Source organism: Budorcas taxicolor, chromosome 23, assembly GCF_023091745.1.
Source record: "Budorcas taxicolor isolate Tak-1 chromosome 23, Takin1.1, whole genome shotgun sequence".
In the NCBI taxonomy this organism is placed as follows: domain Eukaryota; kingdom Metazoa; phylum Chordata; class Mammalia; order Artiodactyla; family Bovidae; genus Budorcas; species Budorcas taxicolor.
The window spans coordinates 13478310-13494183 of record NC_068932.1 but is presented as its reverse complement, the minus strand read 5'-3'; the positions used below and the strand labels follow the sequence as shown (position 1 = coordinate 13494183).

General features: G+C 36.0%; 1 protein-coding gene across 1 annotated transcript in view; it reads right to left on the bottom strand.

The window, feature by feature from the left end:
• The window catches only part of BTAF1 (B-TFIID TATA-box binding protein associated factor 1), an 84762-nt gene that overhangs the window by 52128 nt on the left and 16760 nt on the right, over window positions 1-15874 (bottom strand). The window contains exons 3-6 of the mRNA XM_052661211.1: window positions 13640-13754; window positions 11790-11936; window positions 3431-3594; window positions 670-806 (exon numbers count right to left, since the gene is read on the bottom strand). Of these exons, the coding sequence (XP_052517171.1) occupies window positions 670-806; window positions 3431-3594; window positions 11790-11936; window positions 13640-13754 (563 nt within the window). The remainder of the gene's footprint in view (window positions 1-669; window positions 807-3430; window positions 3595-11789; window positions 11937-13639; window positions 13755-15874) is intronic.

The following is a 15874-nucleotide window of genomic DNA, read 5'->3' as shown; positions in this document are numbered from 1 at the left end:
AAATACTCTGAGAAAATCACAGTTCAAAAATACACATGTACTCCAATGTTCACTGCAGTACTATTTACAAAAGCCAGGACATGGAAGCAACCTAGATGTTTATTGACAGATGAATATAAAGTTGTTGCATATACATATGCACACATACAATGGAATATTACTCAGCCATAAAAAGAGACAGACCTGAGTCAGTTGTAGTAAGGTGGATGAACCTAGAGCCTATTACACAGAGTGAAATAAGTCAGAGAAAAACAAGTATCATATATTAATGCATATATATGGAATCTAGAAAAATCATACTGATAAACTTACCTGCAGAGAAGGAATGGAGTCACGGATGTCGAGAACAGATTTATGGACACAGCAGGGGAAGGGGAGGGTGAAACAGACTGAGAAAGTTGCACTGACATATTTACACTACCATATGTGAAACAGACAGTGGGGAGCCTAATCTGGCACTCTGTGACGACCTAGAGGCGTGAGATGGGGGTGAGGTGGAGGTAGGCTCAAGAGAGAGGGGACACACACACAGTTTTGGCTGATTCACACTGTCGTATGGCAGGAAACATAATATTGTAAAGCAATTATCCTCCAATAAAAAAAAATTTTAATTAAATAAAATGGTATAACTAAAATAAATACATAAATGAGCAAAAAAAGGATTACTACCTCTTCTCATTCGTTTCTACTGCATCCCTGGATCTCTGTTTTGCAAATAATTTGGCCATTCTTTTAGCTTTGTTCTTTTGTCTATTGCTCATTCCTGTTCGAAACTCTGAGTCAATCAGTTCAGCGGCCTGGAGAGTCTAAAAGAATAAAAGAATGTGCAGTTTGAACTTCTGAAGTTAAAATATATACCCACAGTCTCAGCCTCAGAAGAGGACTAAAGTTTGTAAGGTCACTATAAACAAACTGATTACATTCTTCTTTGACAGATTTATGCTATTCTGCTGTACCATAATTTCTTCTTCCTTCTTCCCTATTCTTCCAATTGCCAGGAAAAGCTCATGTGTTTCTTAACTTTATGTCATAAATGTGGCAAAAGTATATGATCCTAACTCCAGTGAGGACTCTGAAGAGGTGAAACTTTAAAAGAAACATAATATAATCTAAAAGTTGTAAGCATGTTAGTCACTCAAGTCACTCAGTCGTGCCCGACTCTTTGTGACCCCATGACTGCAGCCCACCAGGCTCCTCTATCCCTGAGATTTTCCAGCCAAGGATACTGGAGTGGTTTGCCATTTCCTTCTCCAGGAGATCTTCCCGACCCAGGATCGAACCCAGGTCTCTTGGACTGCAGGCAGATTCTTTACCAACTGAACTACCAGGGAAGCCATAATGTAAGCCTAAAGAATGTCAATTTAAAAAAAATTATAATCATCTTCTACTGAAAAAATAAAAATAGCTGTTGCCATAAGTAACTGGCTTCCCAGATGGCTCAGCAGGCAGGATTCTACAGCAATGCAGGAGACACAGGAGACCCGGGTTCAATCCCTGGGTTGGGAAGATCCCCTGGAGCAGGAAATGGCAACCCACTCCACTATTCCTGCCTGGAAAATTATATGGACAGAGGAGTCTGGCAGGCTACAGTCCAAGGAGTTGCAAAGAGTCAGACACAACTAAGAATACCTGGTAAGTAACTGGTCTTTCCCCCTTAACCACTCACTGCATACCACTTTTGCTCCTTCTTCCATTCATAGGAGACATTATTAAGGCTGTGAATAAAAATGCTTTAATACAAGCCTAAAAATCCTTCTGCCCTTAACTGATTTAAGATTCAACTGAAATGTACATTACCACAAGCAGTCAGGGTCACTAGTGCGGGTGCCCTGCTACAGACTTGGTCCAGGGGCCACCAGCATATATACAAGGCAGTGGAGCAGCGATGAACACTACAAGCCTCAGCAACTCTTCCCGAAGGGCCCTGACACCCAATGCCAACCGAATTTGGATCCTGCCAAATCTGCTGCTGCCATCTCCTTTCCAATTATTCTGTCTGTAGCCTATTCTCTCTAATACACCTACCTATTAATTTCCCTACACAATATCCAATTACCACACTGTGATCACGTTTGTTTTCATTTATTTTATTCTATTGTTTTTTATATCTTATGCTTCAGTTCATACTCCATCTTTCTGTTCTTTCATGTTTGTTATTATATTTTCTGCCTCTTTATACTCTTCCCTCCAGAATCTGCTCTTTTTCCCTTGTCTACAAAAGTCCCATCATCATCACACATTCCTCAATGCTAAAAAACTTACTTACAAATTCTAATGATTTAGAGGACAACTAGAATAATGGCAAATAGAACCATTCTCCACTTAAGCAAAAGGAAAGGCCAAGGGAATGAGAAGACATGGGTCTCATGTAAAGCAGGCCAAGAAGTAAGAGCACTAAATCCCTGAAAGGTACTATTTCACATGTATGTACATTCTTCTTAGGAGAAAGCGCCACAGCTTTTACTGGAGCTTATGGAGAATAAGCTTTAATGTATAAGAAAAGAAGCACAGAGGCATTCATTGCGAACTGGAAAAACAGAAACAAAAAATAGAGCAAAATTATGGTACAGCCATATAAACAGAAAGAAGTTATCAAAAAACAAGGTGATCAGTCTGTATATACAGACGGGTATGGATGCATGCTCAGTCATGTCTGACTCTTTATGACCCTGTGGACTGCAGTCTGCCAGGCTCTTCTGTCCGTGGAATTTTCTAGGTAAGAATTCTAGAGTGGGTTACCATTTCCTGCTCCAGGGGATCTTCCTGATGCCGGGATCAAACCCATGTCTCCTGCACTGGCAGATGGATTCTTTACCGCTGTGTTTCACCTTGGAAGCCCACACATACAGGCAGACATGGCTTAAAAAGGACTTGTGCATACACAGAAAATTTCAGGAAAAAAAGAACAAATAATTTTTAAAGGGCTGCTGTGAGACACAGGGAAATGTGTGCCCATCATTTATCAGAAAGAAGCTTACTTCATATCATAGGTCCTTTTGCACTGTTTCAAAGTTTTCATCATGTTTGCTCTTTCTCAAAAGAATCAGCTCTAAAAGATTTCTAGTATCAGCATATCTAACTATGATAGCCCTTACCATCTCCTACCCTCCGAAATATTTTTTTTCTTCATTGAAGAATAAAGGAAAGAGCAACTGGTTCAACTATGACTTCTCAACACCAATGTCTCTTGAAAGGTCCAGCACAGCTTTTATGTAATAGTCTAGCACCTCGGAGGCAGGCAGACGCTACCTTCTACCTCTTCAGAATCTATCACTAGAAATTCAGCTATGGAGATAGTAAATTATGGTGACACTAAGCAACAATGAGCAGAAATAAAGAACGCCTTTTTTTTAATTGCAATTGCATAGCAAAATAAAAGCAAATCGCCCGTATTATTACTTATAGTCAGACAACCAAAGGTTTTACCTACAGGTTGTTTGTTAACAAGGGCTGCTGAAGTTGGGGTATAATCCAAATCTTCATCATTAAAGAGATCTTCAGTGCTCATTCCAATCGCTTCTCCCATATTAAGGCCAAGTTTTTTCTGTAATAGCTTTCGTTGGCGTGCTATCCTCTCCTTAGGATCCACTTCACCTTTAAACAAAAAAGAAATATATTTTCTTCAAATCAGTTAAGAAGCTTTCCAATACATGAAGATCAAACTTGATTAAATTAGAAAAATCTTTTTAACTATTAGAACACCTCTCTTGATAATAAAACAAACCACACCACTCATAATCGCTGAACATGTCATAAACTTTATTACCTAATAGACTAAGTATTTTACTGAATCTCAGAAAATAGCATTCTGGCTAACAAAAACACTCTAGGAGTAATATCACTCACTGATATTACCCCACTGCCCTACTGTCAATTACAAAGTATATATAAAATAAGATCTATTCCTATGAAGATAAATCAATCTTATTATTTTATAGCTACCCTTTGAACATTCTCCAAAGTATCTAGCCAGGCTTTAAAAAAAAAAAAATCTAGACTCTTATTTGACAGAAAAGATCTCAACAAATACATGCTTATTCCAAGTGTGGCCTTTATAGTATTCTGAAATTCCTCTATTTTATTTAGTTACCTATTTGATAGCCCAAATAAAAGACAAAGGCACAAAAAAGTAGATTTTCAATGTTCCAAGTAAAATCCCTCAGTATTTCAGTAGAAAATAGATCAAATGGTATCATTTTAAAAATAAAAATTTGGGCTTAAAATATTTAAGCTGCAAGATATGGTTCTACCATGATTAGTTTCCAATAACAGCTGACTAAGTTCTTTTGGACTACCCCTCCAAAGATAACAAATATATTCTAGCTAAAAAAAAAAAGTAAAACAACTACCTGAAGGCACTGGAAAGAGAACAAAAGTAGGCATATACTTGGAGGAGTTATCAGTGCCTGGAAGAAAGCATGGCATTAAGTGACTTTCCCATTTTTGAACCTTTTTAGCCTGAAGGTAGCACAGAGTCGGACACAACTGAAGCGACTCAGCAACAGTAGCAGCAGACCCAGTCTACGGTATGTTGGGCAGTCATATCCTACATTTAAAAGTTGTGCAAAAACCTAGTATGTCTGGCTTGAAGAACTAGAGGAAAGAGAGTCAGGAACAGCATAACCATTGGAAAATAGAGAGAGAAAACCCAGAAAGAAGAGAACCAGGCAGAAAGCCAAATCTCTGGATGATCTCTGAAATATGCATGGACAGCACAGACTCCAAATAGTTCAAATAAAGCTAAAAATTGAATTGAGATTTGAATTGTTGCCCACCACAAATGACACTGAGTTTGCAATTTGAGTTTCATCAAATTAAATACCTATTAAAACAAGCAAGCAAAAACAACCAAACTAAACCAAACAAATCAAAACACTCTCTGGAAGAATGTAACAGAATCTAGCCTGCAGTATAAACATTTACAATGTGAGAAATACAATCCAAAATAACTGACATACAAAGAATCAAGAAAACGTAACCCATCCCAAAAGAAAGCCAGTTAATGGAGATCAACTCTTAGATCACCTAGATGCTGGAACTGGAAGACAAAATTTTTAAGCAACTAATATAACAATATTCAATGTAAAGGAAGATACTGTCACAATAATGAGAAGATAGGATACCTCATTACAGAAACAGAAACTATTTTTAAAAACAGAATCATATACTTGAAAAGGGTGACTTATATGTGCAAAATATGCCAGTTTATTTTAAGGAAGTCTGGAACTAAAAAACACTTGAAAACTTTAAATCAACAAATGTGCTTAACAACTTAATTGAGATAACAGGACAAAGTATAAGTGAATTTAAAGGTAAAGCTATACAAAATCCCTCCTCTAAAGAACAGAGAAGGGGGAGGAAGATCTGAATAAACAAACGACTTAAATATAAAAATAACAAAATAATTCTACTAACAACATCAAAAGCAAAACTTAAGAATTTATATTTTGAAAACTACAAAATGTTAGTTTAAGAAATTAAAGATCTCAATAAATGGAAGAACATTCTATGTTAATGGATCAGAATACCTAATAGTAAGACAGTAGTACTTCTCAAATTGATATACAGGTTCAAAACAATTTCTATCACAATATCAGCTGGTTTTTTACACTGACAAACTGATCTTAAAATTCATACAGAAATGCAAGAGACCAAGAATATCCAAAATAATCCTGAGAAAGAACAACAAAGTTGGAGGCTCATACTTCTTGATTTTAAAAATTACTTCTAGAAAGCAACAGTGATCAAGACAATGAAATACTGACACAGACATCAATCAGATAGAATTGAGAGTTCAGAAATAAGACTACATGTCTGCAGACAAGGATGCAAAAACAATTCAATGGAGAAAAAAAGAATCTTTTCAACAAATGGTGTTGAGACAACAGGATAGCCACATATAAAAAAATGATACTGGGGACTTCCTTGGCGGTACGGTGTTTAAGAATCCACCTGCCAATGAAGGGGATGCCAATTCGATCCCTGGCCCAGGAAGATTTCACACGCCACAGGGCAACCGAAGCTCACAAGCCACAACTACTAAGCCCACGTGACGCAACTCCTGAAGTCCATGCACTCAGGGCCTGTGCTCTGCAACACGGGAGCCACCACAGTGAGAGGCCTGTGCTCCATGGCAGCGAGGAGCCCCCCCTCACCTCTGGAGAGAGCCTCTGCCCGACAGTGAAGGCCAGTGCAACCAAAGAAATGATAGTTAAACTAACAATCCAAAACAGCCTCAGAAAGAAAAAAATTAAGACTCAACCTCAGAACGTACAAAAATAAGCTCAAAATAGATCAAACACCTAACAGTGAGAGCTAAACTATAAAACTCTTAGAGAAAACAAAGGGGTAAATATGACCTCAGATTTGGCAAAAACTTCTAACATACGGTATCAAAAAGCTTGAGAAACAAAAGGAAAAAGATAAACAGGATTTCATCAAAATTAAAAACTTTATGCCTCGAAGGTCAGGAAAGTGAAAAGATAATGTATACAATGGGAAGAAATATCTGTCAATCATTTATTAGATAAGAGGTTTATATACAGAATATATAAAGAACTCTTATAGCTCATTAATAAAAGAACAGATATTCCACTTAAAAATCGGCAAACATGTATAGAGAACTCTCCAAAGTAGATATAAAAATGGTCAATAAACACATGAAAATATGCTCAAGATCATTAGTCATCAGGAAAATGCAAATCAAAAGTATAATGAGGTATCACTTTATAGTCACTGGTATAGATATAGTCAAAATCAGTGAATAATAAGCAAACATTGGCAAGGATGTGGAGAAACTGGAACATTTGTATCCTGCTAGAGGAATGTGAAATGGTGAAGCAAGTTTGGAGAACAGTCTGGCAGTTTCTCAAATAGTAAAACAGTTACCACAAGACCCAGCAAGTCCATTCTTAGGTATCTACATCAGTTCAGTTCAGTTGCTCAGTCATGTTTGACTCTTTGCAACCCCATAGACTGCAGCACGCCAGGCTTCCCTGTCCATCATCACCTCCAGAGCTTGCTCAAACTCATGTCCATTGAGTTGGTGATGCCATCCAACCATCTCATCCTCTGTCGTCCACTTTTCCTCCTGCCTTCAACCTTTCCCAGCAACGGTCTTTTCTACTGAATCAATTCTTCGCATCAGGTGGCCAAAGTATTGGATCTTCAGCTTCAGTCCTTCCAATGAACATTCAGGACTGATTTCCTTGAGGATGGACTGGTTGGATCTCCTTGCAGTCTAAGGGGCTCTCAAGAGTCTTCTCCAACACCACAGTGCAAAAGCATCAATTCTTCGGCACTCAGCTTTCTTCATAGTCCAACTCTCACATCCATACATGACTACTGGAAAAACCATAGCCTTGACCAGATGGACCTTTGTTGACAAAGTAATGTCTCTGCTTTTTAATATGCTGTCTAGGTTGGTCATAACTTTCCTTCCAAGGAGTAAGCGTCTTTTACTTTCATGGCTGCAGTCACCATCTGCAGTGATTTTGGAGCCCAAGAAAATAAAGTCTGACACTGCATTGTTTCCCCATCTATTTGTCATGAAGTGATAGGATTGGATGCTATGATCTTATTTTTTTTGAACACTGAGTTTTAAGCCAGCTTTTTCACTCTCCTCTTTCACTTTCATCAAGAGGCTCTTTAGTTCCTCTTCACTTTCTGCCATAAAGGTGGTGTCATCTGCATATCTGAGGTTATTGATATTTCTCCCGGAAATCTTGATTTCCAGCTTGTGCTTCATCCAGCCCAGCGTTTCTCATGATGTACTCTGCATAGAAGTTAAATAAGCAGGGTGACGATATATAGCACTGACATACTCCTTTCCCAATTTTACAATCCATTATTCCATGTCCGGTTCTAACTGTTGTTTCTTGATCTATATACATTTTTCTCAGGAGGCAGGTAAGGTGGTCTGGTATTCCCATCTCTTTAAAACTTTTTCACAGTTTGTTGTGATCTGCACAGTCAAAGGACCATGACATCTACTAGTGTGGTAAGTATCTCTCAGAAGAAATGGAGTAGCCCTCATAGTCAACAAAAGTTATCTACATAGAAGAAATGAAAACATACATGCACAAAAATCTGTACGTGAACATTTAATGCAGCATTACTTAAAAGCCAAAAAGGTAGGAACAACCCAAATGTCTTCTAACAATGAAAGAATACACAAAATGTTATATTCATACAATGGAATGTTATTCAGCCAGAAAACAAAATAATTTCATACCTATTAGTATGGCTGCTACCAAAAAAATCAAAATAACAACAGTTGATAAAGTTATGTGGAGAAACTGAAAACCTCATAGATTGTTGGTGAGAATGCAAAATGAAACAGGCACTACAGAAACAGTATGGCAGTTCTAATTAAAAAAAAGACCAAAAATAGAATTACCATATGATCCTATAATTTCACTTCTAGGCATAGACCCAAAAGAACTGGAAGCAGGAATTTTAACAGATATTTGCATGTCTGTGTTCACAGCAGCATTATTCACAATAACCAAAAGGTAGAAGCAACCCAAGTGTCTAATGACAGACGAATCGATAAACAAAACGTGGTATAAACATACACTGGAATTATTATTCAGCCTTATCAAAAAGGAAGGAAATTCTGACACATACAATACAGATAAACATGAAAGGAGATTCAGTTCAGTTTAGTTGCTCAGTCGTATCCAACTCTCTGTGACCCCATGAACTGCAGTACACCAGGCCTCCCTATCCATCACCGACTCCCAGAGTCCGCCCAAACTCATGTCCATTGTGTCAGTGATGCCATCCAACCATCTCATCCTCTGTCATCCCCTTCTCCTCCTGCCCTCAATCTTTCCCAGCATCAGGATCTTTTCAAACGAGTCAGCTCTCCGCATCAGGTGGCCAAAGTATTGAAGCTTCAGCTTCAACATCAGTCCCTCCAATGAACACCCAGGACTGATCTCCCTTAGGATGGACTGGTTGGATCTCCTTGCAGTCCAAGGGACTCTCAAGAGTCTTCTCCAACACCACAGTTCAAAAGCATCAATTCTTTGGTGCTCAGCCTTCTTTACAGTCCAACTCTCACATCCATACATGACTACTGGAAAAACCATCATCTTGACTAGGCGGACTTTTGTTGGCAAAGTAATGTCTCTGCTTTTTAATATGACGTCTAGGTTGGTTATAACTTTCCTTCCAAGGAGTAAGTGTCTTTTCATTTCATGGCTGCAAATCACCATCTGCAGTGATTTTGGATCCCAGAAAAATAAAGTCAGCCACTGTTTCCCCATCTATTTGCCATGAAGTGATGGGACTGGATGCCATGATCTCAGTTTTCTGAATGTTGAGCTTTAAGCCAACTTTTTCACTCTACTCTTTCATTTTCATCAACAGGCTCTTTAGTTCCTCTTCACTTTCTGCCATAAGGGTGGTGTCATCTGCATATCTGAGGTTATTCTCCCATTAATCTTGATTCCAGCTTGTGCTTCCTCCAGTCCAGCGTTTCTCATGATGTACTCTGCATAGAAGTTAAATAAGCAGGGTGACAATATACAGCCTTGACGTACTCCTTTTCCTATTTGGAGCCAGTCTGTTGTTCCATTATGTTAAGTGAAAGGAAATTATGTTAAGTGAAGAAAGTCAGTCAAAAAAGGATAAATACCATAGATTTCACTCAGATGAAGTACCTCGAGTAGTCAAATTCAAAGACAGAAAGTAAAACAGTGATTGCCGGCGTGGGGTGGGGGGTCTGAGGGGAGAAAGGGATGGGAATTATTGTTTAATGGGTATAAGGTTTCATTCTGCAAGGTAAAAAGAGTTCTGGAGATTGGCTGCACAACAATATGAATGTACTTAATACTACTGAGCTATACACTTAAAAATGATTAAGATGGTAAATTTTATGTTATCTATATTTGATCAAAATTTAAAAATGGATATACCCTGTAACAGTAATAAATACTATTTAGGAAAAAAATCTAAAAAGTACTAACATGTACACTACAATATAGTTAAATGGTGGAAAAATTCTGCTATGTAAAAAGAAGTCAGACACAAAAGACTACATACGATTCCATTTATATGAAATGCCCATAAAAGACAAATCTAATAGATAAAGGAAGTAAATTAACGGTTCCTTAGGGCTGGGAAGAAAAAGGAGGGGTATACGGGAATAGGAGTGTGATAAAGGATATGGAGTTTCTTCCTGAGGTAGTGACAACGTTCTAAAATTACACAAAACTGTAAATATACTAAAACTCAGTGAATTGTACATTTTTAAAATGGGTGATTTATGTGGTATGTGAATTATACCTCTCTATAGCTATAGTAAAAGAAAAAAAAAAATTAAGGCTGCTCTCCTCAGAGGGAAAACACTAGGCATCCAACATGAAAACTTCTGGATCATAAATTCAGTACACTCACAAAGAGCTCCAAATCAGCCCTCTCATTTCAGGGAAAGTTTACTGGGGAAAATGATCAACACAACTGCAAAGGAAACAGACTGGCACCTATGCTAATCATGTACGTGTAATTTATAAATACGTAGAGGTCAACACAGATGAACAGACATTTAAAGAAAACCTAATTAGAGGGTTTTAATGAGCACTTAGGGGAAAAAAGCTGAATTCTAAAAAAACTGGGGTTCCCAATCCTGCTTACATATCAGTCATCTGTGGAGTTTTTTCATTTAATATACAATTTCCCAGAAGTCTCCACAGATGTATTAAATCGGCATCTTTAAGACATGTCCCAAGCACACTTTCTTTTTTAGTGACAAAAGTCACACTGACTTTTTTTCCCTAGATAAGGCCCAATAATCTCTCATGATGTTTATGGGAACACTACTAAGACTGGTAAACTAATTAGTAAACTTAAAGATAACTTTTTTCAAATTGTAAAGTTTCTGAAGACTTCTACTTCCCTTATTTAAAAAAACTATGCTTTTCTGGAACTTAAGCAAAGTCTCCTCTTTATTCTCTCCATAAATAACTACACTAGATTTTTCAATAGAAAGCATATTAGGCAAGAGCAAATGAATATCTGACTTTTTTTAAGATGAACAAACTGAAGATCATTTCATTAACCTAGCTAGATAGATATCCTTTGACTAATGATTTATTAGCAACAAAACAAAACACTGTTCTGTTTTGGTTTAAGTCAAAAAAGCAATTTATTTACTTACAGAAATCCATTAAAAACATCAAGGTTTTTTCCACTCAAGGCATCAATCTTGAATGGCCAAAACATTTATTTTATATCCAGATGGATTCTGTAAGTTTAAAGATAATGGGACAATTACCTATCTAAGACTTATTTTTCATTTTTGTTTTGGTCATTAGCATCAGTAGATCCAATTACTGAAATATTTAAAACATATGATAAAAAGAACTGTCGTAGTCTCTTAAATTTCAAGAATTCTGAAAACATTACCACAACTTGTGCTAATCCTGGATTTTAAAATCTATTCAACTAAAGCTCTTAGGTACCACTTTACAATTTCTATACTGAAATACTAAAATATTAGTATGTATGCTGACATACTAGTATCTATTAATGATGCATATATATGTGTGTGTGTATCTATATATAGCACATATTCAATTAAGGGATGAAAAATATTCCTATTTGTTTTAGACAAAGTACTCCTAGTCACCTTCCCTATGCCCCACATCTCAAACTGCAAACTTCCGTGAATTTACATTTCATGGCATCTGTTAGGTTTTATATGACTGATAACATAGCACACGAAGTAACAAACTGATTTGAACGCACATTTCAGATTTTTTTCCTACAGGACTATTACATACCTGATTTTTCATCTTGTACTTCAAATTCTGCACCAGCAGATCCCAAAAGTGATGCCCCATGTTGTAACAATCTACATATATCAAATCTGTCAAAATTCAATCGATCTGTAGTAGATGAGTCTTCCATAGCACTTTCTGAAGTAGTTTCTAGATGAGGTTTAAAAACATTCAATTTGATTATACAGCCAAAGTGCAGAATGAAAGAAAATAGCATTACTTCAGGTGAGTGGGTAGTATTTTAAGAAAAGTAAAATGCGGAGGAAGTAGAAAAGCTATTGTGGATTTATTTATGATCAATTCTTATTTATGAAAAAACTATTTAGCAGATGGCTTCCTTTCTACAAACTATCAGAATATTAGTGGGTGTGTAACTTTTTGACTATACAAGCACAATATTACAGGAAGAAATGTATCCCCATGTTGAAATATGTATATTAAAAATCATGTTAAACAGTTGAAAGATAATTTATCACAGTTATAAACTGAAAGATAAATATATTCATATAAATTTTCATAAATAACACTAATGAGCATCATCACTCCCTATACCTAGGAATATCTAGGACATAAAGGAACTACTCAGTCAATAGGACTCATTTCTCATAATATAAGCCAATTACAATCTCCTGGCAAACTGCTAAAATTAAATATCTATCTGGGGCCTAAAACTATTTACAAAATGTTCTGTATTCCTCCCAAAAAGGTTATGCCATTGTAAACTTTTATATATACTATAAATTGTTCACTGACAATAGTTTGTTTAGCTGGCCATTTGCATATAATTCTCTATAAACTAAAGTATAATTGCTAAATTGAAAGGGAACTGCTATGAATTTCTTAATGTTTTCTAATGATGACAATATATTTGATACTATATATTTGATACTAATGATACCATATATTTTAATGCTAGTGTAACTAATTTAAAGCTTGTATAACTAATTTAAAGCTTTTTGGCAGGGTGGAATTCTCTGGCAGTCCAGTGGTTAAGACTCCATGTAGTCAATGCAATGGGCTTGGGTTCAATTCCTGGTGGGGGAACTAAGATTTCATTAACAAGGCTGTGCTGAAGGAAAAAAAAGTTTTTTTGAAAAGAATTTAAGTCCTAGTATCTGTATACCAAAATAAGCCAGGGTAATAAGTTGGAAAGAAAATGGCTCTTTTCTAAAACAATGTATAACTTCTTCTGGTTATGTATTTCTTTTGATGAGAGAAGACAAACTAACACAATCTCTCAAAATATAGGTGCAGCAAATCAAAGTGCAAATTTTGGACGAGTTACAACAGGATAAAACTCGTATTACTAAAAGTGACCTGAAAATGAAATGCAGTTACACCATATTAAATTCTCACTTAATTAAAATGTGTAACTTTATAAATTTGTAAAAGCATACATTCATTTCAAGTGTCGTATATAACAGGCAGTCAGAAAACAAGTAAAAAGACATCTAAAAGGCATAAAAAGACTAAAGACTGACCTTTCCAAATAGCCACACATAATTGTGCTTATTAAATATAGTAAACAACTACCCTATTCTCACAGCAACAAGAAAAATTTGACTTTTTTAAATATAAAATATTTATACTGAATTAATTTCATTTTTTAGGGCATAAATCCTTGAGGGAAGAAATAATCTCTGCAAATCAACCATATTGTAGAATAATTTAAAATATATATGAGAAGAGATTGTCTAGTACAATTTTTAAAACATAGTGAAAAAGGACCTTGTTCTATTTTATTTCCTGACAAGACTGCCCCTAAAAGTATGAAAATTCAGCCTTTAAAAGTGGAATTACTAAAACAAAATGTATAGTTTTTACTACAAACTACTTTTTCCTCTTAAAAGCACCTTGTTTGGTTCTTGGCACGGGATTCCATTCAGGTACATTTTTCACTATAGCTTCAACAGCTTGTCCTGCTGCAATCCGAGTATCCCAATTTGTACTCCTTAAATATATCAATACCTTAAAAAATTGTAAAATAAAAGTTACACACCAAAAAATATTGTTTGTTCAAATAGTCAAAGAGAGGAACATAAATATACTTACTTCTAATTTAGCAGCTCTCAAATTTATACAAAACACTTTGCAATTATTAAAATCATTTATAAGATTTTCTATCAGTCCCAAGAAATATCGCTACACTTTAAAGAAAGGAGACAGGGAGGGGACGTCCCTTGTGATCCAGTGGTTAAGAATCCGCCTTCCAATGTAGTGGGATGCAGGTTCAGTCCCTGGTTGGGGAACTAAGATCCCACAAGCCCTAGGGCGACGAAACCCTTGAGCCGCAACTATTGAGTCCCTGTGCCACAACTAGAGAGACGTCCGAGCATCACAATGAAAGATCCCAGATGCCACAACTAAGACTGGACACAGCCAGAAATAAATACAGGTAATTAACTTTTTAAAAAAGGGAACAGGAAACTAATAAATAAAAGAATGCTTAAGTGAATTTAAAAAATAAGTTTTTAACATACTAAAAAGCAAAGTGCATATTAGTCATTAAGCCCCTTTACTTAATGCAAGAGTTATAAAACCATTAGAAAAGATTAGTACAGCAAGAGAGCAAGATATAAGACCAATATGTTGAACAAAAATCCACTGTATTTTTTTACACTTTCCACAATCTGAAAATGAAATTAAGAAAATGATATCATTCATAATAATATCAAAAAGTATAAAATACTTAAGAATAAATTTAACCAAAAAAGTGCAAGGCTTGTATACTGAAGACTAAAAAAAAAAAAAAGAAAAAAAAAATTCAAAATACTATTGAAAGAAATTAAAGAAGACCCAAATAAACAACACCTCATGCCAAGGATTAGAAGACTTAATATTATTAGCATAGTAATACCCTCTAAACTGAATATGGATTCAACACAATTTTTATCAAAATCCCAGCTTTTTTTTTTTTTGCAGAAATAGACAAGTTCTATTTGATCTTAAAATTTATATGTAAATTTAAGGTGCCCAGAATCGCCAAAACAATCTTGAAAAATAATAATAAAGTTGGCAGATTCATACTTTTTTATTTCAAAGCTTACTACAAAGCAACAATAATCAAGACAGTGTGGTAAGGGCAGGACAGATACACAGATCAATGGAAAAGAATTTAGTTCAAAAATAATACTATGTGTCTATGGTCAACCAATTTTCAACAACAGTGTCAAGACAATTCAATGGGGAAAAAGGATCTTTTCAACAAATGGTGCTACAGCAACAAAATAATGACTTAAAATCCCTGCTTCATGGTTTCTCTGGTGGCTCAATGGTAAAGAATCTGCCTGCCAATGCATGAGACACAGGTTTGATCCCTGATCCAGGAAGATCCCACATGCCTCAGAGCAACCAAGCGTGTGTGCCACAGCTGTTGAGTCTGTGCTCTAGAGCCAGGGAGCACAATACTGAGCCCACATGCCACAAGCTACTGAAGCCTAAGCGCCTAGGGTCTGCACTCCACAAGAGAAGCCACCGCAATGGGAAGCCTGTGCACCGCAATAAAGAGTAACCCCCAATCACTGTAACCAGAAAAAAGCCCGTGCAGCAATGAAGACCCCAGCACAGCCAAAAATAAATAAAATCATTAAAAAAAAATAAAATAAAATCCCTACTTCACACCGGACACAAAAACTAACGCAAAATACACCAAGAGCCTAAAAATAAGAACTAAAACTATAAGACTGTTATAAGAAAACATGGGGATAAACCTCTGTAACCTTGGATAAGGCAAAGGTTTCTTAGATGTGATCTCAAGAGCACACAAGTCATGTGTTTAAAAAAGATAAAGTCAACTTCATTGTAACTAATAACTTTTGTGCATCAAAGGATACCATTAAGAGACTGAAGACTAGCAGAATGAATTTGCAAACCCCATATCTGATAAGGAGCTTCTATCTAAAATGTATAAAGAATCCTACATCTCATCAATAAAAGAACAGATATCCCACTTAAAAATGGTCAAAGGATCTGAACAGACAGATCCTCAAAGAAGGTATAGAAATGGTCAATAAAGAAATGAAAAGATGTTCAACATCATTAGTCATGAAAATGCAAATCAAAACTTATAGTATCACTTCATACACACT